The following is a 26416-nucleotide window of genomic DNA, read 5'->3' on the forward strand; positions in this document are numbered from 1 at the left end:
AAGTGTTTTTGTGAGAGTAGCCCATTATATTGGAATTGAAAGTAAAGAGATAATTTAAACAGGCTAAGTGAGAAATTTTTCTCTTTCTTTTGGCAAAGAAACAGGCTACATTGCGGAGCCTAGTTAAAAATAATTTTTAAATAGCGTACCTCAAGATGATATATTATAGACTTATAGTTAACATCTTGTGTTTGTAAATAAATTAAAGATATTTAACATTTTAATTGCATACAAATAAAATGGTAACTACAGACACATAAATTGTTAATAGTATGTTAACTGCAGACACATAATATGTTGATCAACACGGAATAATATTATGTGTTTGTAGTTAACAATTTATGTGTCTGTATTTACTATTTTATGTGTTTTTAATTAACATATTATGTGTCATTAATTTATTTACATATACATAAAATGATATCTACAAATATAGAATATACTCTGTATCAATTATAAACACATAATTTTTGTTTAAAAATCTATAATACAAGATGAACCTGATGGATATGGTACAACAATTGCTTTCATTTTCCTTTTATTTGAAACGATGAAATGTTTTATGGTCGACAACTCACAACTCGTCACAAAATTGTCAAAATTATAGCNGAAGAATTGTTAGTAAAGTTTGCCTTTTTATTCTTTAATATTGCAGCCATGTCTTCCATCTTTAATTCTTGCTTTGCTGTGTTTACTCCCATCATGAGGGAGTAATTCGTTTATGGGTTTGGATTAGGGGTCCATTGTCAATCTTGATGTTCGATTTATGATTAATTGCATAAAGGGATTGAATCTTTTACCTAGGGTTTATGTTGATTTGGGGATTTCTTTGCACTAGTTATTGGTTTGTGGCCACAATTAATTGCTAGTCTAGGAGAGGGATTCATTACAACGACAGTTGGATGGAGACCTCGAGCCTTACCAATTTCAACCTAATTTTCCTGCTATGAAAGTAGAGGTAATTTTGGGGGCTTACAATGCTTAGGTGCTTAAGGTTATGATTGATGCATCACGACAGTGGGGCAATCTTAGCCTAATTCTCTTATTGATTACGAAAGTAGCTGAATAGAATTCTTTTGTGCATTGCCCATATATCCCTTGGTTAATTATTCTTTCTCTAATCCTGAGTTTGTTAGAACATCAAGGTTACAATCCCCCTAATCTGGCCCATACTTTTATCATACTGTTTACACATTAATCAATTGCTTCCTTTTTACATCATTCAGTCTTTGTTGCTTGGATTCTATAAATTCACATAATCTAGTGCCTGGTAATTCACACAATTTCGTGCCATAACCCCAATCCTCAGCGGAACGACATTACACCCTTTTACACTCATCATCTGTGCTCATCAATAATTATAAGACTGTCTTATAATTATCAAAATTATATCACATTTGGTATCATTTTGGTCAACTTTTCAGTCAGTATGAATATTTTTCCAGACGACATGTATGATTTTAATTTGGAGGAAATATTTTTTTTTATATATAATTTCGTACAAGAATTACATTGTAGGAAAATAGTATATCAGAAATGGTTACTTGAAACTTGAAAGGAAGTGTTTTTGTGAGAGTAGCCCATTATATTGGAATTGAAAGTAAAGAGATAATTTAAACAGGCTAAGTGAGAAATTTTTCTCTTTCTTTTGGCAAAGAAACAGGCTACATTGCGGAGCCTAGTTAAAAATAATTTTTAAATAGCGTACCTCAAGATGATATATTATAGACTTATAGTTAACATCTTGTGTTTGTAAATAAATTAAAGATATTTAACATTTTAATTGCATACAAATAAAATGGTAACTACAGACACATAAATTGTTAATAGTATGTTAACTGCAGACACATAATATGTTGATCAACACGGAATAATATTATGTGTTTGTAGTTAACAATTTATGTGTCTGTATTTACTATTTTATGTGTTTTTAATTAACATATTATGTGTCATTAATTTATTTACATATACATAAAATGATATCTACAAATATAGAATATACTCTGTATCAATTATAAACACATAATTTTTGTTTAAAAATCTATAATACAAGATGAACCTGATGGATATGGTACAACAATTGCTTTCATTTTCCTTTTATTTGAAACGATGAAATGTTTTATGGTCGACAACTCACAACTCGTCACAAAATTGTCAAAATTATAGCGTACGTAAGGAACAAAGCCCAAACAAGTATAACCCAGTAATAAAAAATACAAAATACAAAATATGAAAGTAACGGTTGTTATACCGTGCACCATGGTTTGAAAACGACACCGTTTCTTTAAGTAAAAAAACAACAATCATTATATTTTAACGCATCTTTTATTTTTTGTGTTTTCATAACAAAATGAAACTATAATGTATCTAAAATGAAACTGTGTCGCATATTGTGTTTATGTTATCAAATAAAATAGTAATTGAATTGAAATTATACTTTAGTTGTGTTGAAATAAAACTGCAGTATGTATAAAATGAAACTGAATATATATATATATATATATATATAGTCAAATAGAAGTGAAGTTGAATAGAAATGATACTTTAATTTAGTTTTGCTTAAATGAAACTACAATATGTATAAAAAGAAACTAAATAACATGTCTCACATATTGAGGGTAAATTATCAAATGAAACTGTAGTTATATCAAGATGATATTGTAGTTGTGTTGTTATGAAACTATATTGTATATAAAATGAAACTGAATAACAATTTCATATATTTGAGTGTTTATTGTCCAATGAAACAGTAATTGAATTAGAATTATAATTTAGTGGTGTTGTAATTAGACTACGGTGTGTATAAAATGAAATTCAATAACATGTCTCATTGTAATAAGGCTACTGTATGTATAATGTTGAATGAAACTCTAGTTGAAACAAAATGAAACTGTAGTTGTATTAGAATTTGAGGAAAATTAGATTTTTCCTTTGTTTGGTTGGATGGAAAATATTTTCTATTGGAAAACATTTCCTCAAGAATGAGGAATTGAAAACATTTTCCTTGGCCACCCCTTGGTATTTTGTTTTCTATGGAAAACAAGAAGGACAATTATACCCTCACAACTTTTTTTACTTACTATTATTATTGTTGTTGTTGTTGTTGTTATGCTCGTTCGGTTTGCGAAAAATATTTTAGGGGAAGTAGAATTGAAATCCAATGGAAAAGTAATTACTAGGAAGATGAATTTCATTGTTTGGTTGGTGGGAAAAAATTATTGAGAATACTAATTCCGTTGTTTGGTTGGATTTAGAATTGTAAGGAATAACAAATATAAAGACATGTATGCCCCTACAAATTAAGAAAAGCAAGAATAATTATGAAAGAACACAAGAGGAAAAATAGTCCAACCATACCCATTTTTTTCCTATCTTCAAAGGAAAATTAAACAAAATCCTTGCTCCAACCAAGGATTTTGTTTTCCTCAAATTTGAGGAATTCATTTTCCAAATGGAAAATGAATTCCATAAACCAAACATCAAAAGATTCATTATTTAATTTCCTCCCTTCTAAGGAAAACAAATTCCATGAAAAACAAATTTCCACCAACCAAACATCCCTTATTGTGTAGGGGTATAATTGTCTTTATACTCATTATTCCTTACAATTCAAAATTCAACCAAACAATGAAATTTATATTCCAAGTAATTTCTTTTTCACCAATCAAACAATTGAATATATTTTCCTGAAATCTATTTTCCCTGAAATTTCAATTTCATCCCCCTTCAAATATTTTCTAGCAAACCAAATGGGTTATACTACGCCAAAAGTTATTACAGTTATACTAGCACAATAGTCACAGGCTTTCAATGGAATTCATATCATTGATGATCAATCGCTTACTATTATGTCAAAAGTTATAACTAGTAGCAAAATTAAAACTTCATTTACTTATACATGTGACTCGCATAACAATCAACTTCACATTCGGATGACAGAATGTCGTACTTGACTTACTAAGCCGCCACACAACATTTTTAGTATACTGAAGGTTTATTTTTATTACACTGTAGATTCAATTTTTTAGATAATATATTAAAAATAAACCTACAAACAGTACAATAAAAATTAACTTTTAGTACAACTCATCTGTACTAAATTAAAAATAAACTTTCAATATATTAAAAATGAATATGCATTTTAGTGGTTCATTTTAAAATGTAGATCGTGGTTCATAGTATAATTAGGGACGGATCCCGAGTAGATATTCGTTATGAAAGGTCCAAACATCAAATATTGTTAAGAACACCTATAAATTTTTATTATAACCATATCCACCACCGCTACCTCTAGTTAGATATGACTGTTGAGTATATATATATATATATATATATGTACAATTCAATTATCTGCTTAGATTTTTAGTTGAGGTAAACACATGCTTTAATTTAGTATTAGAATCAAACTCATAAAACTGAGACTACGGTCCACAACATAAATGTGCAAGCTAATTTAATTATAGCTTCTAATAAACCCCATTCTTAATATGCTCTAGACTCTAGAGTTCAAATAGTTATTAACTTGTACAAGTTTTAGAGGAATTGATGAAGGTTTAGACTTTAGAAAATGTAAGTTCTATTACAACTCGATCAATTCTCCTATTCTCATACAAACCATTCTTTCCACATCATCTCACAACAATCAGCATGCAATTCCTCAGATCACCTTGTTCATCACACTATATTGACTTCACGCATATCAATTCGGAAATTAAGTAAATCAATTTACAAAGAGTTCATGACAGCAAAAAATGACAAATTTCTCAAGACTGCATCCTCCGCCATCCCCGCTAGAAAAGACCAAGTCTTCAGTAGTGTTAAAACAGCGCTAACGCTCTAAAAAGGTAATTGAGCAGGTGAAATATTATTCTCGTATCTGATGACTGGTTATATGGCGATGTGGCAAGCCAAATATTAATTTTATTGCCAAGTAATTTGCTACATAGGCTTTTACTGGAAGCTACCCGAAGGTTAACCGGCTGATGGGCTAGAATGCACTAAATTATAAGTTTATGTATTTAATTGCATTTTTTGAAAATTTAAGGGTCTAATTGACTTTTCGTATAAAGTTCAGAGGCTTATTTGACTATTTTTCCTATAATTTATTATGATTGCGTCATTCATTTTCTGATGTCAGCAATTTCAAAGCCAAAGTCAATGCCCGTTGCCCGGTCGTCGACGACCGTCTTTGTCCATCAATGACTGGACAAATGATTAAAGTTTTGCTTCGTTCTTCCGCAAATGGTGTAATTAAGTAATCACGATCATACTTTTATGCGTACGCGCGGTTCAACAATGGAAATATCTTTAACATGTTTTTTTTTTTTTTTTTTTTTTTTTTTTTTTTTAAAGTGCAATATATTCTGATTAATTTATTAAAAAGTAACATTTTTGTTATTTTTATTTTTTAATTGAAAAAATTTAAGGTGTATTTGGAAATTAGAAAATGTTTTTTTTTAGAAAATGAGTCATTTTCTAAAAAATAGTTTAATTTTCTTTGGTTGCATTCTGAAAAACTGCCTTGGTCTGTTTGGTTCATTTTCTGAAAAATGGGTAGAATTGTATAATTAAACATTTTAATGGTTTTATTTAGAACATAAAATATTTATAATAATATTAAAAATAATATTATTTATTAATATTTTTTTATAAAAAAAAAACCTCTAATTTTCGGTTGTGATTGGTTTGTGGAAAATGACTTAATCCCGTCAAATTTTGACAGAAGTCATTTTCCTCCAAAACAACCATATTTTCCTAAATCAGCATAAAATGATTTTCGTTGACTTGATTTTTCAGTCACATCCAAACACTGGAAACCCGAATGTATACACCGGCTATACACTTAAGGTATACACCGAATGATTTATATATCTATAAACTTAAACCTTAATGTCCATTAACATTAAACTAAAAGTACATCATATTGATTTTCATTTACTATATAATAGTAATAACATTCCTTCTATATGTTCATAAAAACAAAGTTTAATGTACATATTACAAACTAATAATGTTTAATAACATTTTGTAAGACATGTATGCCCTACGAGCCAACATTTATTGTTTCGAGCGTTGTGTTCTAATTAAATAAATATAATAAATAAATATTTTTATTCTTTTATTTTGACTTAATTAATATTTAATATTATTTCATACAATCTTCTTAATTTTTTATTAATAAGAGTTAAGAATATTAGTGACAAAGAATTTATTAATAAAGTATTGCAAATTAAAATGCTCCTAGTCATAGGAATTTTAATTGGGCATTAGAACTCCGATAAGACTAGCACATTGTCCTTCTTATGGTGAGTTCTAATATCATACCGTATGAGACACGAAAAGTGGACATGTGAATGATTGTTAGAGAACAAGTCATTCAACAATGACCGACAACAACGTACTAGCTACATGTTATTTACCTACATGTCATCGGTATGTTGTATGTTACAAGTATGAAATAATTCTTTGACTTGAGGCGACATGGTTGTCTCGTACATATGGTGGACTAATACAATGTTTAACTTTTCAGTATGTGTCTTTGACTCCCATATGGGCAATAAGTGTACCTGGTGGCCTAATTCAGTATTATTGTACGAAGACATTTGTGAATTCAATAGAGAATTCATTGTCTTGAGGTACCAAGGTTGTTCTAGTTTATTCAATAATCTTACCGTGAGAATCTCAGAACTAGGAATGTCAATTTAACCTGACCCCAAAGAATACCCTCAATGACAAGGCGGGGTCGGGGAGCGGAGGATGAATTCGGGAGCATGGACGGGGACCCCATTCCCCGCCCCGCCCCGTTGCCATCCCTACTCTAGAAAGAATATAATGAAGTTGGACTTTAGTTTAAGAATATTGAATAGACATTTTAAACCAGGTTTATGTGTTTGGTCAAGTTTGACCATAACAATCTTTACATGATTCGGAATAGTGTTGTGTGTAAGGATAATATTACATGATATTTGTAACAAAAAGGTTCACTAATATACATACAGACATAACACCCCCCCCCCCCACACACACACACACACACATGCTAGTTTGACTATGAACATAGAAAGTAACATCTTAATGGGTTGTTATAATGTAGAGAACGAACTTTAAAAGAAATTGTTAAGGAGTTATCGATATTGAATTAATACATTAATAACTTATTAATGAACTAATTTAATATTAGGTAGCTTTTGATTTTTAACGGCTAGCGTGTTTAGGCACAAACGAGGCTATATATATAAATAGCCTTACCCATTTCTTAATGAGATTAGAAAAGAGATTTTCACATAAAGAAAAATAGTTTTTCATCTAAAATCTCTGGGGGTACAGTTCTCACGTGTCTGGCAGGTGGACGGACTAGAAGCCAAACAATTGGACAATTCAAGTTTTGACTCTACCAAAACACGTTTCAAAGGTAATTAAGATTGCTCAACCATCTCAATAATGTAGAATCTAAGAAAGAGCAATTGATATTTCTATTGCGGCATTTATGTATATATTTTTATCACACATTTATCATGTATTATGTTCATAATATTTGTTTAGAAAATGGCAATTCTATAACAACTCTATTCTCCTATTCTCATACTGTGGAACAAGTTTAAACGACCATAAGAAGATGCCTTGGATGGGTCAACCATTCATTCCGATTTCCGAATGGTGTAAGTGATCACCTACGTAGCAGACTTATGCTTACGCGTTCAATAATCAAAATATTTTCCCCTATATTACGCTAGCACCGGACAAGACGATAAGTCTCACAATCTTTTGTAAAATTGATATGTGATTGTATTAGAAAAAAAAAAAAAAAGTATTACGTACACATATACCCTCATTAATATAGTATGCTTTGATTATTATTTTTTTTAAACAAAACATATCAGAAATTTAATTTATTTTGTTTTCTTGTACTGATAAAACTAGGCCAGGTATAGAATATAACAAGAGTTTTACTCCTGATGTTATATTTATCATTTTTTTTTCCTATTTGGATGTTTACAAATGAAAAATATATAGTTAATTGCAAGATCGTTTATATATATTAAAAAAAAATGATCATTCTTTTGGTGTACCGTACTCCCAACGACATGGATGAATATCATTATAACAAAGATTGCACTATAAATAGTTATGGCATGTTTGGGACTTCGTATCCTCACAGAAACTCACGAGCCATCCTCTAGCTTAGCAAATACACCAACCACTATGGCCATACACTTCGACTCCAAATGCATCCTTGCAATCCTTTTCCTCTTGGGGGCGTGTGCTTACGAAGCCACTTCCCGCACCCTTGAAGAGGCATCTTTGGTCCGACTTCATGAGAAGTGGATGGCTCGTCATGCACGTTCTTATAAAAATGATGTTGAAAAGAATGAACGGTTCAACATATTCAAACAAAATTTGAAATTCATCAATTCATTCAATGAAGCAGGCAACCGATCTTATAAATTAGGCCTTAATAAATTTTCCGATATGAGTCCAGAAGAGTTCAAAGCCACAATGCTTAACGACCAACACACTTTCTCTGGCCCTAAGAGGTTTCCAAACGGAAATTCAATTGGGAAAGAGAGTCTCATAGATGCTCCGAACAGTGTGAACTGGATAGAGAGGGGAGCTGTTACTGCAATCAAAAGCCAAGGCAGATGTGGTAAGTAACATTAAGTCATTAAATAATATTTATTCCATATTATTGTAGTAGTAATATTTGTAACCATTACGTACAAATACATATACATTATAATATTTTTAATTTAAATACCATGTTAAAATGTTAGTAACTATATGTATACACAATTATTACAATTGGTATATCATGGACCAAGATCCACCTTACATTGTGGACCTTAATTCAAAAATTATGTGTCTATAATTAACATATTATGTGACTTCAATTAATAAATTATGTGCATGCCCCTATCCAAATATTATGTCTATAATTAACATATTATATGACTTCAATTAATAAATTATGTGACTGAATAAATTGAATATTAACTGCAGATATATGATATGCTAACGAACATATTGTGTGTCTGCCGTTAGCATATTATGTGCATGTAATTAACATATTACAAACACATAATATGTTAACTGCAAACACCTCATTTTGGACTAGGATCCACAGTGTAATGTGGGCTCTGATCCACAATGCATGTATTGCAATTGATTCTGTAGATTGGAGTCTAAAATACACAATTTACATACTGAATATTCACAATTTATATACTGAATGTTCACAATTTACATACTGAATGTTTACAATTCAAATTATGAACATTAGTATGAATATTCACTATGTAAATGGACGCAAGATAAATCGGGTCCATGGTATAACTATTCGTGGATCTTGGTCGATATTTAGATTATATACATGCAGTTAACATATATTATGTATATTCAGTTACTAAATTAGATACTTATTAAAATTAATGTATATGCCATTAATTGTGTACATATTATAAGTGTAAGTTGTTGACATAAATTATGTATGTGTCAATGATATATATGATCAGGTGCATGTTGGGCATTCTCGGCCGTTGCGGCGATAGAAGGAATAACTCAGATCAAAACCGGCAGCTTAGTTTCCTTATCGGAGCAGCAACTTGTGGACTGCGATACGGACAACACGGGTTGCAGTGGCGGCTGGCCTCTCAAGGCCTTTCGATACGCGGAGGGTGTGGGCGGACTCGTGGCGGAATCCGACTACCCATACCACGCAAACCAAAGCATGTGCAACATTCAAGGCGCCTCTGCGGCGGCAACCATAACCGGCTCTCAAGAAGTTTCGTTCGGTGAATCTGCACTCCTTCAAGCCGTGATCAACCAGCCGGTCTCCGTCAACATACATCTCAACGGGACGGACCTCCAACATTACACCACCGGCGTCCTCGCCGACGATTGCGGGACCGGGAACGGACACTCTATGACAGTTGTTGGGTACGACACCACCGCCGAGGGGGAAAAGTATTGGTTGATAAAGAACTCGTGGGGCACCGGTTGGGGCGAGAATGGGTATATCAAAATGGCGAGAGACACCATTGACGGAGGACTCTGTGGACTTGCCACAAACGCTTCTTACCCTATCATATACTAATATAATTAAATTATATTTAAACCTTTCTTTGAAGAAAGTTAAATTAATTAAATCAACTATACTACTCCTATAGATTTTGATGCAAGCTATACATTTTGCATATATAGACTAAAATTTGTACCCAAAGTTCAAATTATATTAAGAATAATGCAGAATACTTATTATAAATTCTGAGTTTTGTTGATGACGAAGCTACTCTTCATATTTGCCAACCGTACCAGTTATGAGTAAATGCATAAATACCGACAAAAGTAAAATCTGTCACAAGAGATCAAGAGTAATCTCAAAATGAGGGAGTCAGGTTTCTTATGCACAATGAGCAAAGAATACATGAATATATTTTTATTCCAGTTACACAATATTCAAATATTGGAAATAGTTTATGGATATACATATCATACTTATAACTAAGTAAATAGATCCATTAGTTGATGCAAAATAGTAAACTTAGTGAAATGTAAAAGAATTTATAATATGGTAATTTTATTTCATCAATTATACTAGAATAGTAAACTTAGTCCATTGATTATACATGCGACCTCATTTAGTCTCTAAATTGTTTGTTTGGTGGCCATTTTAGTCCTCTCACCTCAAATAATTTTTAAAATTAATGGTGATGGAAGGGTAAATATGTAAGTTCATCAGTTTCCTTCCAAAGTACACATCAATAATTGAAAAACATATTTTAAGTCAAAAGCATTTGTCAATAACTTTGTTTTCTCTATAAATTCATTTAAATATACTCCTTAGCGAATAAAAATAATAATATTACTAAATATTTTCAAAATGATTAAGGAAAGTGAAGAAAAAAATACTCACTTCAACCAAATATATATATCTACGGACTCGGTTACAATGTAGTATCTATTCATAGTTACTCTCTCAAGAGTCAACAGATGCCTCCACTGAAGCTCGAACCCACTTCCTTCCACATGGGAGTGTACACCGGATGCCACTTGACCACAAGGCCTTTGGCAATTTCAGTTAACTATTCATTGAAGGGAGTCATTATTATTGTCGTTGTTGTTACGCTGTTGTTGTTGTTGCGTAGGGGTATATTATACTTATTATTCCTTACAATTCCAAGCTCAACTAAATAATATAATCAATATTTTCAATAATTTTTTTTCATCAACCAGACAATGTAATTAATCTTCCTGAAAAATTCTTTTTCATGAAATTTCAATTACATTCATCCTCAAATAATTTCTATGAACCAAACATGCCGTTAAAAAAATTTAAAAACAAAATATCTCAACTAACCTATACTATATAAAAAAGCCAATAACCAAAGCCCAACACCAACATTGACCAAGACATGGACCATGGTGTACATTACAAATTAGACCATTGACATACTAATTTAATTTTATTATATTGCATATTTATTTTTCTTATAATAAAGATTCACTGTTACTCTGTTAGTATGTTCATTATGTTTTGATACATGTTTAATTTTAGTATATTACATAAAAATTACTGTGTAGTATATTAATAATCATTAATGAACATCTATCAATGTAATTCGCCCTCTTATGTATTCAATGAGTTAGTTTCATTTGGTTAATTTTGAATTGAATTTTCAATCGGTTGGTCAAATTAATTCTATCAAATTATTTATTGCACAAATAGTTTAATTTGTTGAAGCGATAATATTAATTATGACTTTAACTTAACTAAAATATTTCAATTAATACAATCGAACTAAAGTACTTGATAATTGATATGACAACATAATTGATATGAAGTTACGCATTCATTACAATATGATTGGTACCTAGTAAATCAAGATTTTTCAATCAAGAAATCAACTAAAGCCTACTCGCATATGTAGTTCAACTGATCACAAGATAAAGTTTGGGAGAAAAATTAAAGCCAATGGAAATCTTAATCAATTCCTGCTGTAAATTGTTCAAAAACAGGAAAATAATGTAAGAAAGTGAATGCCAGACATGATTAATTTTACTAAATATTTGACACTAATATTCCGTAGAAAATTTGACAATTACTCTCTAAACTGTAGGTATTAGAGCATCATTTCTGTGTATGTGTCTATGTGAGCGCATGTACCGCTTGCGTCCAGCAGACGTCAAAATTTGACAGAAAAATCAAATATCTCTTTAACTTCTTGTGTTTGTTTGGAAAAATATTATTTTCCACATTCCCACGCCTTTCTCTTGGCATAGCATTAAACAGTTTGATGGCAAAATTTTAGATCTGGCTCTCTACATCTGTTTCCACTCAACAATCTCGGCAGATATTAACCTCTTATTATGATTTATTGACATCAATTTTCAAATCTAGCACCTACAATTTTATGTCAAAAGTTATAGATAATAACAAAAACACAATTTTATTTCTAAACGCCACGAATAAATAAGAAATTAAACTTGTCATTTAGGCTTTCACCTAACATAAATTATTATGTTTGCTGTTCGCATGAGCAGCTCGGTTGGTCATAGACTCACAACGGTAAAGATTGGGAAGAAAGATCATTGATCGAGTGAGGGGTTGCTTGTACGCAGTAAACTAATGTCTAGCCTCTGTGTTCAGATGAGTTACCATATAATTTATATCTTCTCAAATGCTGTCGAGTCGCGTGAGGTCTAGGAGATGGGATTCAACCTTTTTGAAGGAAATTATCATGTTTGCTTTGAAAACTTAATTTCCAGATTCCCACACCTTTTCCTTGACACTCGGAAGTCGGAACATTACGTTAAAGGAAGACGAGGTCAATTTTCCAATAAAATCTTTGCCACTATTTTCGTACTTCACAAGCCAATCAATTGATTCAATAATGAGTTCATACTTGTTTGTAATCAATAGAAGTTAACGTGGAGTTCCAGCAGTACTCCACCGGCGTCTTCAACGGCGACTGCGGGACCGGGTCCCACCACGCGGTGACCGTGGTCGGTTATGGTACGAGCGAGGATGGAGAAAAGTATTGGCTCATAAAAAATTCATGGGGCACAAGCTGGGGAGAAGAAGGGTATATGAGAATGGCGAGAGACACTTCTGAGGGTGGACTCTGTGGCCTTGCCACTAGGGCTGCTTACCCTACTGCTTAGTTCCTTATTATTAAATATTAAACCCAAACTCTAACAATGTTTGGGTAATTAATTAAATATTCTGTACTACTACATGCACTATACACTCATATTGTGCATGCAAAATGGAACTACTGTATCCAAAATGTGAAATATATTTACGAAAAGAAATCAATATACTGCAAACCTTTTGATTTTCGGAAAAAATGCAATTTTAGTCCTTTAAATATTTTTTGCTAGCTATTTTAATTTCTAACTTTTTATCCTTGCAAAAGGCATTATATTGGAGTTGAAAGTAATATTTTTCTTTGCTAGCGACCTTTAATATTTTTCTTTAGTTATAATATTGTTTAGTCTCGACATTTCATTTGTAAAATAAAAAACATAATTTGAACGGGGTCTTGTAGGAAAAATAGCTAGGGAAGTGCTGCAATTGAATAGAAAAAATGCAAGAAATAATGTTGTTAAATTTCTATTTTGCATAAGAAATACTAAAACTAACAATGTTATAAAGAATAAAGATAATAAAATTGACCATCTCGGTTATAAAAAAAAAAGTCTAGAAGGATTAATAGACTTTTTAACTTCAAAAGTTTGAGTAAAATGATTGTTGAAAATACATTAAGTTAACTTTTTAACATTTGTCGATAAAATTATGTTGAAAACATAACTAAATAGTCAAAGTCAAAAGACTGGGTCAAATTAAGTTACGCATTGAAAAAAGATAATTTTCGAAAATCAATGAGTTATAAGTGATGCAATGCAATATAAATAATGTTAAGTAAAGTGAACATGTCGTGTAGGGAAAATAGCTAGGGGCGATGTTATAAGACAAATGTGAATAGAAAAAATTTAAGAAATAATGTTATCAAATCTTTAATTTGCATATGAAATACCAAAACTAGTTATAAATCATAAATATAATAAAATTTTAAAATATCTATATACTAAGTAAAATTTTAATAGAGTTTGTCTTTATATTTAACTTTTTTTTTTTAAAATAAAACTTTAATCCCTCAAAATATTGTACAATACTTCTCTCACATTTGGTTTCAGACAACTAATTTTGTAATCTCCACTGAAGTTCGAACCCACACCCTTTCATGTGGGGATGCAACTGGTGTCACTAGACCATAAGATATTTAGGAAGGAAATATTTTTATATAATTTCGTATAAGAATTACATTGTAGGAAAATAGTATATCAGAAATGGTTACTTGAAAGGAAGTGTTTTTGTGAGAGCAGCTCCATTATATTGGAATTGAAAGTAAAGATAATTTAAACAGGCTAGGTGAGCAATTTTTCTCTTTCTTTTGGCAAATTATAACATGGATTAAAGTCCACCTTGCATTGTGGATCCTGATTAAAATAACTTTAAAATTATGTACCTACAATTGATATATTATATACCTATGGGCCAGTTAACAATTTATGTATATGTAAATAAACTAAAGGCACATAACATGTTAATTACAAACAGATAAACTGTTTAGAGTAGGTTAACTGCAGACACATAATATGTCGATCAACACAGAATAATATTATGTGTTTACAGTTAACAATTTATGTTTATGTACTCTGTAGTTATTAGTTACTATTTTATGTGTTCTTAGTTAACATATTATGTGTCATCAATTTATTTACATATACATAAACTGATAACTGTAGTCTGTAGGTACAAAATATATCAATTGTAAACACATAATTTTTGAGTCAAGATTTACAATACAAATATGAACCCTTATGCATGGTATAACAATTGTTTTCTTTTTTCTTTTATTTGAGGCAAAAACTTGTGTGCGACCGTCTCATGAATCTTTGTCCATGAGACAAGATCAAATGTAATACTAAATCAGAAATAAAATGTTTATTACTTATATGGAAAATGTAATACTTTTACATTTTGATATAAAAATATTACATTTTTCATCAAAATATTACATTTGCATTTATAAGTGCAACATTACTTATAAGGAATAATATAATACTTTTGTTGAAAAATATTAAAGTATTATATTTATAAATTCTATTACAACTCGATCAATTCTCCTATTCTCATACAAACCATTCTTTCCACATCATTTCACAGCAATCAGCATGCAATTCCTCACCTTGTTCATCACATACACGCCATTGACTTCAATTCGGAAATTATGTGAATCAATTTACAAAGAGTTCATGACAGCAAAAGATGACAATTTGCTCAGACTGTATCCTCCGCCATCCCCGCTGGAAAAGACCAAGTCTCCTTCAGTAGTATTAAAACTGCACTAACGCTTAAGGATATATACTTAAGCGGGTGAAATATTATTCTCGCATCTTATGATTATATGCTTGATTTATACTAACACTTGCTTGATATTATGTTCATGTAATTAACTTATTATATACATTCAGTTAATGAATTATGTACTTATAAATAAATTGAAGGTGATATGAAGTTGCACATTTGCTACAATATGATTGACACCTAGTAAATCAAGATTTTTCTACATTGTACAATGCAATTAAAACCCTTACAACCATTTCAATCAAGAAATCAACTAAAGCCAATGGAAGTCTTATTCAATTCCAGCTGTAAATTGTTCGAAAACAGGAAAATAATGTAAGAAAGTGAATGCCGCTAGACATGATTAATTTTTGTAAGAAATTGTAACGTTACGTTTGTTGTAAGCCATTTTTGCGACGAATATAATATGAACTTCCGTCGCAAAACTAAAACGAGAAAATAATAAAATTAGAAATAAGCTTATCTACGAACAACTTCGTCGCAAAGCCATCACTAAAGTTGTATAATTGTACACAAAGAATGTCCGTAATCAAATTCTTAGGTATTCTATCACGACCGAGAACACATAAAAGAAAAGATTTTGTAATATCATAGTTTTTAGCAAGTATCAAACTTATATCATCTAATTACGAAAATTATGTTTCATCCATTCAGTCACCCCTTTACGAGTGCCATACATATTTATCATTTATTTATACCCCAAATTTGGTAAAAGGCGAAGCATTAAATGCTTGTTATAATGAAACATTAATTTTATTCCAGCATAAGTAATGATATTTTGAGAATATTTTGTAACTTGTAAACATAATATTAACCTCCTATGGCTTACTGATATCAATTTTCAAATCTGGAACTTATAATTTTATGTCAAAAGTTATAGTTAATAATAAAAACACAATTTTATTTATAAATGTCACGAATAAATAAGAAATTAAACTTGTCATTTAGACCTTCACCTAACATTTTTGCTTTCAAAAATTAATTTCCACATTCCCACACCTTTTCCTTGACAGTTAACACTCGGAAGTCGGAGCATAACGTTAAAGAAAGACGAGGTCAATTTTCCAATAAAATCTTTGCCACTATTTTCGTACTTCACAAGGCAATCAATTGATTCAATCATGAGTTCACACTTGTTTGTTGTTTGTAATCAATAGAAGTTAACGTGTGGCGCATTGAAGCATATTTGTATTGAATTCACATCCAATCTGTTAAAGGTCACGGTTCACACACTTATATGGACCATACTATCAAATAATGTATATTCAGTACACAAATAATATACTTTTAATATATTAAATATGTATTTTTTATTATAGTTCATATAGCAATGTGTAAACCAATTTGCCTATATTATACAATTACTGTGTGCAATATACGGTAACACATACTAAAAGGCTTTTGGTTTTAATTTATTAATATTTTATTTATTTTTACTTCAATGAAGATTATTGATTATTATTTACTAAGAGTTTAAACATTGTGTCCATATACTTATATTATGATTTTATTTATATTTAAATAAAGTTATAAATTGTAATAATTTTGAATTAAATATATTTTTTTAAAAATATTAAAAATAAAACCTTTTTTTTTATGGGTCTTGGTATCAACACATAGAGATGAGCCTACTTGATTCACTGCTAGCATCAGTTAGGCTCCTGTAACTGAATTAGTTAGGCTTTCACATTCTGTTTTTCTGTTGCAAGTCTCCTTCCAACCTCAGTATATAGTAGTGTTGTGCTGCTTGTAAATTCAGTTTTCAAATGTACAAAACTCAGAATCAATACAATAGTTCTTCTTCCTTCAATTCTTCAAGTCTGCACACATCATTCTCCAGGCTTCTCAATATGGTATCAGAGCAGTGAGACTATGGCCTGGCGTACACCTGCAGCTAACATGGTTCGGCCTTCAACAATGGCTAATCCAGTTCCCCAAGTGGAAGGAGGAGAAAACCTAGCAGGTTCCACACATGCGATTCCAAATCTAGGATCGACTCCTGTTTTTGATCTCAACGACCGAGCTAATCCCTTACACCTCCATCCAAATGAAAGTCCATCACTACAGCTTGTGACAGCACCATTAGAAGGCAGAGTAAACTATCACGCCTGGGCGAGAGCCATGGAAATGGCCTTGAGATCGAAGAACAAAATCGCCTTCGTAAATGGTACAATGGTGATTCCCAGTGAAACCGATCCCAAGTATTTTTACTGGGATCAATGTAACACAATGGTGCTGTCCTGGATCCTCAGAGCAGTTTCACCTACTATAGGACGCGGCGTGCTATGGATCAACACGGCTGAAGGCGTATGGAAGGATCTGAAGAAACGCTTCAGTCAGCAGGACGTGTTTCGCATCGCTGAGATTAAGTCTGAAATCTATCAGACTAAACAAGGCACCTCATCTGTAAATGAATACTTTACACAGTCGAAGTTGCTATGGGATGAATTACTTGTTCTAAGACCTATTCCTTCCTGTCAGTGTTTGCCTAATTGTGTATGTGGTAGTAAACTGACTGAGAAAATCACAACTCAATTAGAGAATGATATGTTGTCTGCCTTTCTTATTGGCCTTAATGAAAATTTCAACAACACTAAGAACCAAATCATGTTGATGAAACCCTTACCTGATGTTGGAGAAGCCTTTGCCATGGTTTCTCAACAAGAAAGGCAAGTTACTACTGGAAATAATGCCTTAGGAGATAGCCTAGGAGGGGCAAGTGCTTTCTTCACAAGATCTGATAACAACAGCAGAAGATCTTTTCCTAATTAGAAGCAGAAACCTGTGTGTAGTTATTGTGGATACACAGGACATACTGTTGAAAAATGCTACAAGAAACATGGCTATCCTCCTGGTTGGAAGCCAAGAAACAAAGGTCTAGGGTCAGCAAATCAAGTTCAAACACCTGTGCAAGAAATTGGCAGTTCAGAGTTCAGTTCTCCTTTCAGTCAAGAGGATTACAGGAAATTTCTGGAGTTTATGCAACAAGAGAAGGCTGGCAGCACTGAAAACATTCCTCATGCAAATGCCATATCAGCAAATTTCATTCCTGATGCAAGAATGGAAGGTAATCTTTCTGACTCTAGTAGGAAGATGGCAAATTCTGGTTCCATGTGGATTCTGGATAGTGGTGCTACACACCACATCATTTGCAATGTACATTTACTACAAACTCCCAAGAGAGTGCAGGGAATATATGTTGACTTGCCAAATGGACATCATGCTCAGGTGTCTCACATTGGGAGTGTTCAATTATCTGATGAACTAAGGTTGCAGAATGTTCTATGTGTGCCCATATTCCATTATAATTTGATCTCCTTGGGTGAACTTGTTAAAGGATCAAATTGCACCATATTATTCCACTCTAATCAGTGTATTATACAGGCTCAACACCATGGGAGGATGATTGGTATGGCTGAGCTGAAGAAAGGGCTTTATCAACTCACTTTTCCAGTTTTCAATCATTGTAAACCAGCTGTTAATGTTTGTAGTTTTTGGCATGCTAGATTGGGCCATGCCTCTGAAGGAAAAATAAGATTCCTCCATACCTTAGACAATAAAGTTTGTAATGATACCCCCACTGTATGTGAATATTGTCATTTTGCAAAACAAAGAAGGTTACCATTTCAGTCTAGCTCTTCTATTTCAGATGCCTGTTTTGATCTCATACATGCTGACATTTGGGGGCCATATCATGTTCCCACCATATATGGCCACCAATATTTTTTAACCCTGGTTGATGATTATAGCAGAGCTACATGGATTTATCTTATGAGACAGAAGAGTGAGGTCAGGCAGCTTGTGCAATCCTTTTGTGAACTGATCAGCACACAGTTTGGGAAATGTGTTAAAAGCATAAGGACTGATAATGGAAAGGAATTTCTAATGGATGAGTTCTTTCAAAGCAAGGGCATTCTCCACCAAAAATCTTGTGTGTATACTCCTCAACAAAACAGTGTGGTTGAGAGAAAGCATGGCCACATCTTATCCATGGCAAGGGCCTTAAGGTTTCAGGCTAATCTCCCTGAAGAATTTTGGGGGGACTGTATACTTCATGCAGTATATATAATCAATAGACTCCCATCTGCTGCTTTAAATAACAAGGTCCCCTATCAAGTTCTCTTCAACAAAATGCCACAATACCAACACCTTAGAGTGTTTGGGTGTCTAACCTTTGCTGCCATTCCTAGTTGTCATAGAGACATAACTTTCACCAAGAGCTAGAAAATGCATCTTTTTAGGCTTTGCCAAGGGTGTGAAAGGGTACAAACTCCTTGATATAAACACAAGAGAGGTGTTCCTATCCAGAGATGTCTCCTTCTATGAGGATGTTTTCCCTTTTCAGATTTCACAAGACATACAACCTTCCAATTTGGTGTTACCAGCAGAAACAGTATCATACTTAGACACTGATGAGCATATCCCTGTCAGTAATCCACCTGGAGTTCAGTCCATGGAACCAGAACAAACTAATGAACCTGCTAATGCAGAATCAAACCCCACACATCAACCAAGGAGGTCAACCAGAACAAGGATACAACCTGCTTATCTCAATGATTATACATGTCAAAATGCTGCTGCTAGAAGAACTTCCCCACATGAAATATCAAAGTTTATGTCTTATGACAGTCTATCAACAGGTTACAAAGTGTTTGCTGCAAATGTCTTGGATGCTAAAGAACCAAAGAATTACAATGAGGCCATTAAAAAGGATTGTTGGAAGAAAGCCATGGAGTCTGAGATTAGTGCATTGCAAGCCAATAATACATGGGTAATCACAGATCTGCCTCCTGGCAAGGAGCCAATAGGCTGCAAGTGGGTATTCAAAACCAAGCTTAAAGCTGATGGAAGCATTGAAAGGTACAAGGCTAGACTTGTAGCCAAGGGATATACTCAAACACCTGGATTGGACTACCTAGACACATTCAGTCCTGTTGCCAAAATTACCACTGTCAGAATGCTGCTAGCAGTTGCTGCTGTCAAAGGTTGGGCCCTTCATCAATTAGATGTAAATAATGCCTTCCTACATGGGGACCTAAATGAGGAAGTATACATGACACTACCCCCTGGTTTCACTCCTCTCAAGCATGGTCAAGTATGCAAATTGATGAAGTCTCTATATGGTTTAAAACAAGCTAGTAGACAGTGGAATCTCAAGTTAACTCAGGCATTGTTAAAGATGGGCTTTAAACAAGCTGTTGCTGATTCATCCTTGTTCATCAGGGGCAAAGGTGCTGATTTTGTTGCCCTACTTGTCTATGTTGATGATGTGATCCTTGCAAGTCCTGACCTAAGTCAAGTGCAGCAAATTAAAGAACACCTAGACAGTGTGTTCCACATCAAGGACTTAGGTCCCTTAAAGTTTTTTTTAGGTTTGGAAATTGCAAGGAACAGTAAAGGGATCTCTATGACACAAAGGAAATACACATTAGATTTGCTTGAAGAAACAGGTTTCCTACAATGCAAACCAGCTAAAACTCCAATGGTTACTTCTATCAAGTACAGCAAAACTATTGGTACCAAACTTGAGGACAACTCTCAGTTCAGGAGGCTTGTAGGAAAGCTACTCTACCTTACTATTACAAGACCAGATATTAGCTATGCTACTCAACAACTGTCTCAGTTTTTAGACTGCCCTACTGACATACACATACAGGCAGCTCACAGGATTTTGAGATACATCAAAGCAGCTCCAGGTCAGGGGTTGTTCTTCTCTGCCACTTCTTCATTACAGCTCAAAGGTTTCACTGACTCTGATTGGGCTGCTTGTCCAGATACAAGGAGGTCTGTCACAGGATTTTGCATGTTTCTTGACACCACACTGGTCTCTTGGAAATCTAAGAAGCAAGTGACCATTTACAGAAGTTCCTCTAAGGCAGAATACAGGGCAATGGCAGCAGCAACTTGTGAAATTCAGTGGCTTGTCTATTTACTACAAGATTTAGGGGTCATCAAGAATCCTCCAGCCACATTATACTGTGATAGTAAATCAGCTATAGCTATAGCTGAGAACCCAGTTTTTCATGAAAGAACAAAGCATATTGAAATTGATTGTCATTTGGTAAGGGAGAAACTGCAAAAGGGAGTCTTGAAGCTGCTACATGTCACTACTGGCAACCAGTTAGCTGATGTCTTCACTAAGCCCCATGCTACACCTACCTTCAACAATTTGATATCCAAGCTGGGTCTTCATAACATGTATCCTCCAGCTTGCGGGGGGGTATCAACACATAGAGATGAGCCTACTTGATTCACTGCTAGCATCAGTTAGGCTCCTGTAACTGAATTAGTTAGGCTTTCACATTCTGTTTTTCTGTTGCAAGTCTCCTTCCAACCTCAGTATATAGTAGTGCTGTGCTGCTTGTAAATTCAGTTTTCAAATGTACAAAACTCAGAATCAATACAATAGTTCTTCTTCCTTCAATTCTTCAAGTCTGCACACATCATTCTCCAGGCTTCTCAATACTTGGGTTGAGCTTAGCTATGTCTGGTCATAATTTTTATTGTTTGCCTTGATTTAATTGGATCTAAATTTTAGCCGAGTCAAGATGATCTAGTCCAAATAGTAACCGAACATATTAGCATACTCATTTAACACCAATTTGAGGGAGGGCGAGAGAGAAAGAGAGCAAAGTGTATGAGAGAGGCATATAAAATGTCTTTTGAGTAAATTATTTGGAAGATATTTTTTTGTTAAAATGAGTCTTTTCTTCTTCTTCTTTTAACTACAATAAATAGTTTCTACTAACTTTATTTTTCTTAGATAGCCAAACACTGAAAATTAGAAAGATGTCTTTCAATTTTTTAATTTTTTTAGTTTTCAAATGAATCATAACTGAACTAAAGTATATTAATTAATGAGTAATTCAATATAATCGATATGACTAACAAAATTAATAATAAAAAAAATGACTAACCAATTATAATTGAATATGATTTAATTAGCCAAGTCAATGTCGGGTTCGTTGACGAGTGACGACCGCCGTGGTCTCCATCAATGACTTGACGATTAATTATTAAAATTTTATATTGTTCTCCCGCAAATGGTGTCGTAACTCGTAAGTAATCACGCATCATCTATGCTTTTATGATTACGCGTTCCACAAGAAAAATATCGCAACATTTTATTTGAATAGTATTACCTGAATATATTTTTCTAATAAAAAAAAATATATGATTATTGTTTTGGTCTACCCCAAACGGCATGGATGAAAGCTATAAATAGTTATGGCATATTTGGGACATTGTATCCTCACAAAAAACTCACCACCTTACTCATCCTCTAGCTTATCTTGCCCTAACCACTATGGCTCTAAACTTCAATTCCAAATCCATTCTTGCAATCCTTTTCCTCTTGGGAACGTGTGCTTACGAAGTCACTTCCCGCACCCTTGCCCTTGAAGAGGCATCCTTGGTCCAACGTCATGAGCGGTGGATGGCTCGCCATGCACGCTCATATAAAGATGACGTTGAAAAAGCTAATCGATTCAAAATATTCAAACAAAATTTAGAGTTTATTGAGTCGTTTAACAAAGCTGGCAACCGATCTTACAAACTTGGTCTGAATAAATTTTCAGATATGAGTCACGAAGAGTTCAAAGCCACAATGCTTATTGACGCAAACAAATTCGTTCGCCCTACTACTAAGTTTCCAAAAGGAAACTCGTTTGGAAATAATGAGAGTCTCGTTGATGCTCCAAACAGTGTGAACTGGATAGAGAGGGGAGCTGTTACTGCAATCAGAAATCAACACCGATGTGGTAAGTAGTGAGTAATATTATTTATTTCATATATTATTGTGTATGTAATAGTCTTGTACTCACCATCAGTCATCAATATCAACTCGGTCAAGTTGTTAGCTTAATAACAAAAAGGTTACAAGTTCAACACTCAATGAGTTAATTTATTGAACTTTTCTGTTTGAATTGATTAGAATTTTTTTTTTTTCAAATTTGATAAATCCCACGACTTTTAAATTGTTACTCCTGTTGATCTAATTTTTGGTCACGTAACTTATAAAGGGTAAAATTATCATTTTTTCTTAAACTTCTCAAGGAGGGGGCTGAAAATGACAATTTTACCCTTCAAAATAAGTCGTTTGTCTAAATTTGATCACCGGCGACTAGAAATAGGGTCAGAGAATCCAAACCTAGTAATGATTTAAAAGTCCTGAAACTAAATGTGGAAAATTAAAATTCACTTATAAGCAATTTAGACTGATTTACTTCCTTTGCCAACTAGGATAATTATGCCAAATTGACCTGATGATACCTTTAAATAGGGACTACAAATTTCTCGTCAGTTCTGCTACCCAATCTATATATCTGTAAATAATTATTCCTTTTATGAATCAGGTGCATGCTGGGCATTTTCAACCGTGGCAGCAGTGGAAGGAATAACCCAGATAAAAACCGGGCGGCTAGTTCCCTTGTCGGAGCAACAACTGGTGGACTGCGACACCACCAACAAAGGCTGCGACGGTGGCTGGCCAACCAAGGCCTTCCAGTACGTGCAGGAAGCCAACGGCCTCATGTCGGAATCCGACTATCCCTACAAGGGATACCAGCAAGCCACGTGCGCCACCACCGGCGGCTACGCCGCGGCAACAATAACCGGGTTCGAGCAAGTGGAGCAGGGCGAAGACGCGCTCCTCCAGGCCGTGAGCAACCAGCCCGTCTCCATCATCATCTCTCTCGACGGCTACGAGCTCCAACATTATGGCAGCGGCGTATTCGCCAATGATTGCGGCAGCGGCTCCTTGCACGCTATCACGGTGGTGGGGTACGATGCCACCATGGAAGGGGATAAGTATTGGCTGGTTAAGAATTCGTGGGGTACCACTTGGGGCGAGAATGGGTATATAAAAATGGCGAGAGATATGGTTGAGGGAGGGCTCTGTGGGCTTGCTAAAATGGCTTCTTACCCTACCATTGATTAAGTTTAATTAAACCCTGCTTTGCAAGATATTTTGCACTCTATCAACTATAGTAATATTATATTTGTACCCATCCAAAAAGTTTAGATTATACTCCGCAATGTAGAGTGTAATATAAATTCTGATTTCTGTTTCATTGTACCCAAAGATCAATTACTAAATATTTATAATATAAGCTCAAACAGGTTGTTTTTGAACTTGTTCGCCCTACTGTACAAGGTTTTGAACTTGACTTTTGGTGGCAATTGACAATGACGTATTAACTTTCTTAATTTGAGTCAGTTAATTATGATAATTTAGGCTCGTTTACTTTATCATGGTTCTTTACTAGTTAGAGTTATAAGGTGGGTTTATTCGGTGTACACCATCAGATAGCAATTTGCAAGTTTCCTTGGTCACTAAAAAAATAATTTAATTATATGTGTTTTATTCATGAGCTAGCGTGGAGCTGAGTCTAAAATTGATACAAGTCACAATAGCTTAAAATTATGTAAAACGACTTGAACTAAACACCCATTAGAAAGACTTGATAGGAAGGTGATGTATACTATTGGCAGAACATGGTTGAACTGCTTAAAATCATTAGTAGTTTCACCATCAATCATGTTCATCTATCGACTTTTCAATTGTGGTTTATGATATATATGCTTCTGTTTTGATTTTGTCAAATTTGAGTAATTGTCTTGGATTTCAACGAGATGAGAGGATCAAAGCAAACCTTGACCTTTTCCTAATTATTAGCCAATGATATTTTCCTAGAATCAAGCCATCTCATATCATGGGCACTGTAATGATCATTCCATAATCTCAGCCGATTGCCTTAGTATTTTCTCCAACTATTCTTTTCGATGAGACCATTTGGAAATTGGCAATTTTCTTATTCGATCACTCAGCATACTCAATCAGTTCAAGAGTCAAAACCTTGCCATAAGTTGCACTACAATGCCTCGTAGGATAACTCAATTGATTCGACCGATCACCATAAAATTTTATGACAATATCAGTGTAAGAAAATCGAATCTCATTGAAAATTAAAAGACCTTGACCAATCACAGGTGATGAAGACCCTTTGTGTGCAGAGTATATATACAGGCAATAGATGGAACTTAGGGACTAACGGGAAGAGTCACGATTTATCTTATTCAGCAGTTCTTGGACAAGAGTGATGGGGATTTAAGATTAGCCTGCATAAGATCAGATGAGAAACCTAATATTATATTAAAAAGAAAAAAAAGTTGCACTACAGTTCATATATAATAATACATAAATTCGGTCCTCCACCAAATCATAAGGCAAGCAAATTATCTACACGGGAAGCCGATCAACTTATGAAAACAAAAGACAGCTTACGAAGTTATATTATGACCAGTGATTGATACTAAACGACAATCTCCACAAACTGCATTATCCGCCATCTCCGCTGTCAAGAAGTTATGTACACGGAAAGAAGAAGTTATGTACACGGGAAATGAATTCAGTGAAAAATGCTTTTTTTTTTAAGCGTTATAAATAGTATTAAACCATGGCTATGTAACGTAACCAGCCAAATTTTTTCCATGCATTTTTTTAAAAAAAAAAATTTTCGGTAGTGTCATATTTGAATATTTCTATTAGTCTATTATTATTTAGTAGATGATAGAAATAATTTGTTATAGATATTGTGGCTTCTAGTTGTTTCCCGTGCTTATTTATTTTGGTTGCATAGGCAGCAAATAATGCTTGTACTCTTTCAGTTAGTTTTCATTCAATAAAGCTACATTTTCTTTTCATGTTTCTCACATTTTAATATGGTATCCGAGCAAATTTAATTACGCTTCTATCATTATTTATGGCTACAGAAAACACAACACAAAGCCAACTAAAAAATGTTCTGGCCATGGTGACAATTTTTTTATCCAACATATGTGAATAGCCCCTTTTTCATACCCTTTGGCGAAAATCCATTCTTACATGACTCTAATTATCATGCTTGGAGCCGAACCATTAAATAGCTTTATTGTCGAAGAACAAATATGAAAACATTTGGCAGGTTACGTCTCATATCCATGATTTAA

At 33.4% G+C, this 26416-nt stretch overlaps 2 protein-coding genes across 2 annotated transcripts; both read left to right on the plus strand.

Annotated features, from left to right (window-relative positions):
• Positions 1 to 8127: 8127 nt before the first annotated feature.
• On the plus strand, positions 8128 to 10149 carry LOC116033366 (ervatamin-B-like). The gene is made up of 2 exons (XM_031276115.1): positions 8128 to 8644; positions 9510 to 10149. The coding sequence occupies exons 1-2, from the start codon at positions 8128 to 8130 to the stop codon at positions 10088 to 10090; spliced, it is 1098 nt and encodes a 365-aa protein (XP_031131975.1). The 3' UTR covers positions 10091 to 10149.
• A 12542-nt stretch (positions 10150 to 22691) lies between these two features.
• LOC116031981 (ervatamin-B-like) lies at positions 22692 to 24559 on the plus strand. Its single transcript, XM_031274361.1, has 2 exons — positions 22692 to 23187; positions 23782 to 24559. The coding sequence occupies exons 1-2, from the start codon at positions 22734 to 22736 to the stop codon at positions 24363 to 24365; spliced, it is 1038 nt and encodes a 345-aa protein (XP_031130221.1). The 5' UTR covers positions 22692 to 22733; the 3' UTR covers positions 24366 to 24559.
• Positions 24560 to 26416: the final 1857 nt, after the last annotated feature.

Source organism: Ipomoea triloba, chromosome 10, assembly GCF_003576645.1.
Source record: "Ipomoea triloba cultivar NCNSP0323 chromosome 10, ASM357664v1".
Classification (NCBI taxonomy): Eukaryota; Viridiplantae; Streptophyta; class Magnoliopsida; order Solanales; family Convolvulaceae; genus Ipomoea; species Ipomoea triloba.

What these genes read in the sequence shown, in the direction of transcription:
- LOC116033366 (XM_031276115.1), top strand. Translation starts at nt 8,128, where the DNA reads ATGGCATGTTTGGGACTTCGTATCCTCACAGAAACTCACGAGCCATCC. An exon ending in CAAAAGCCAAGGCAGATGTG is followed by an intron (nt 8,645 to 9,509) that starts GTAAGTAACATT and finishes ATATATGATCAG; the next exon opens with GTGCATGTTGGGCATTCTCG.
- LOC116031981 (XM_031274361.1), top strand. Translation starts at nt 22,734, where the DNA reads ATGGCTCTAAACTTCAATTCCAAATCCATTCTTGCAATCCTTTTCCTC. An exon ending in CAGAAATCAACACCGATGTG is followed by an intron (nt 23,188 to 23,781) that starts GTAAGTAGTGAG and finishes TTTATGAATCAG; the next exon opens with GTGCATGCTGGGCATTTTCA.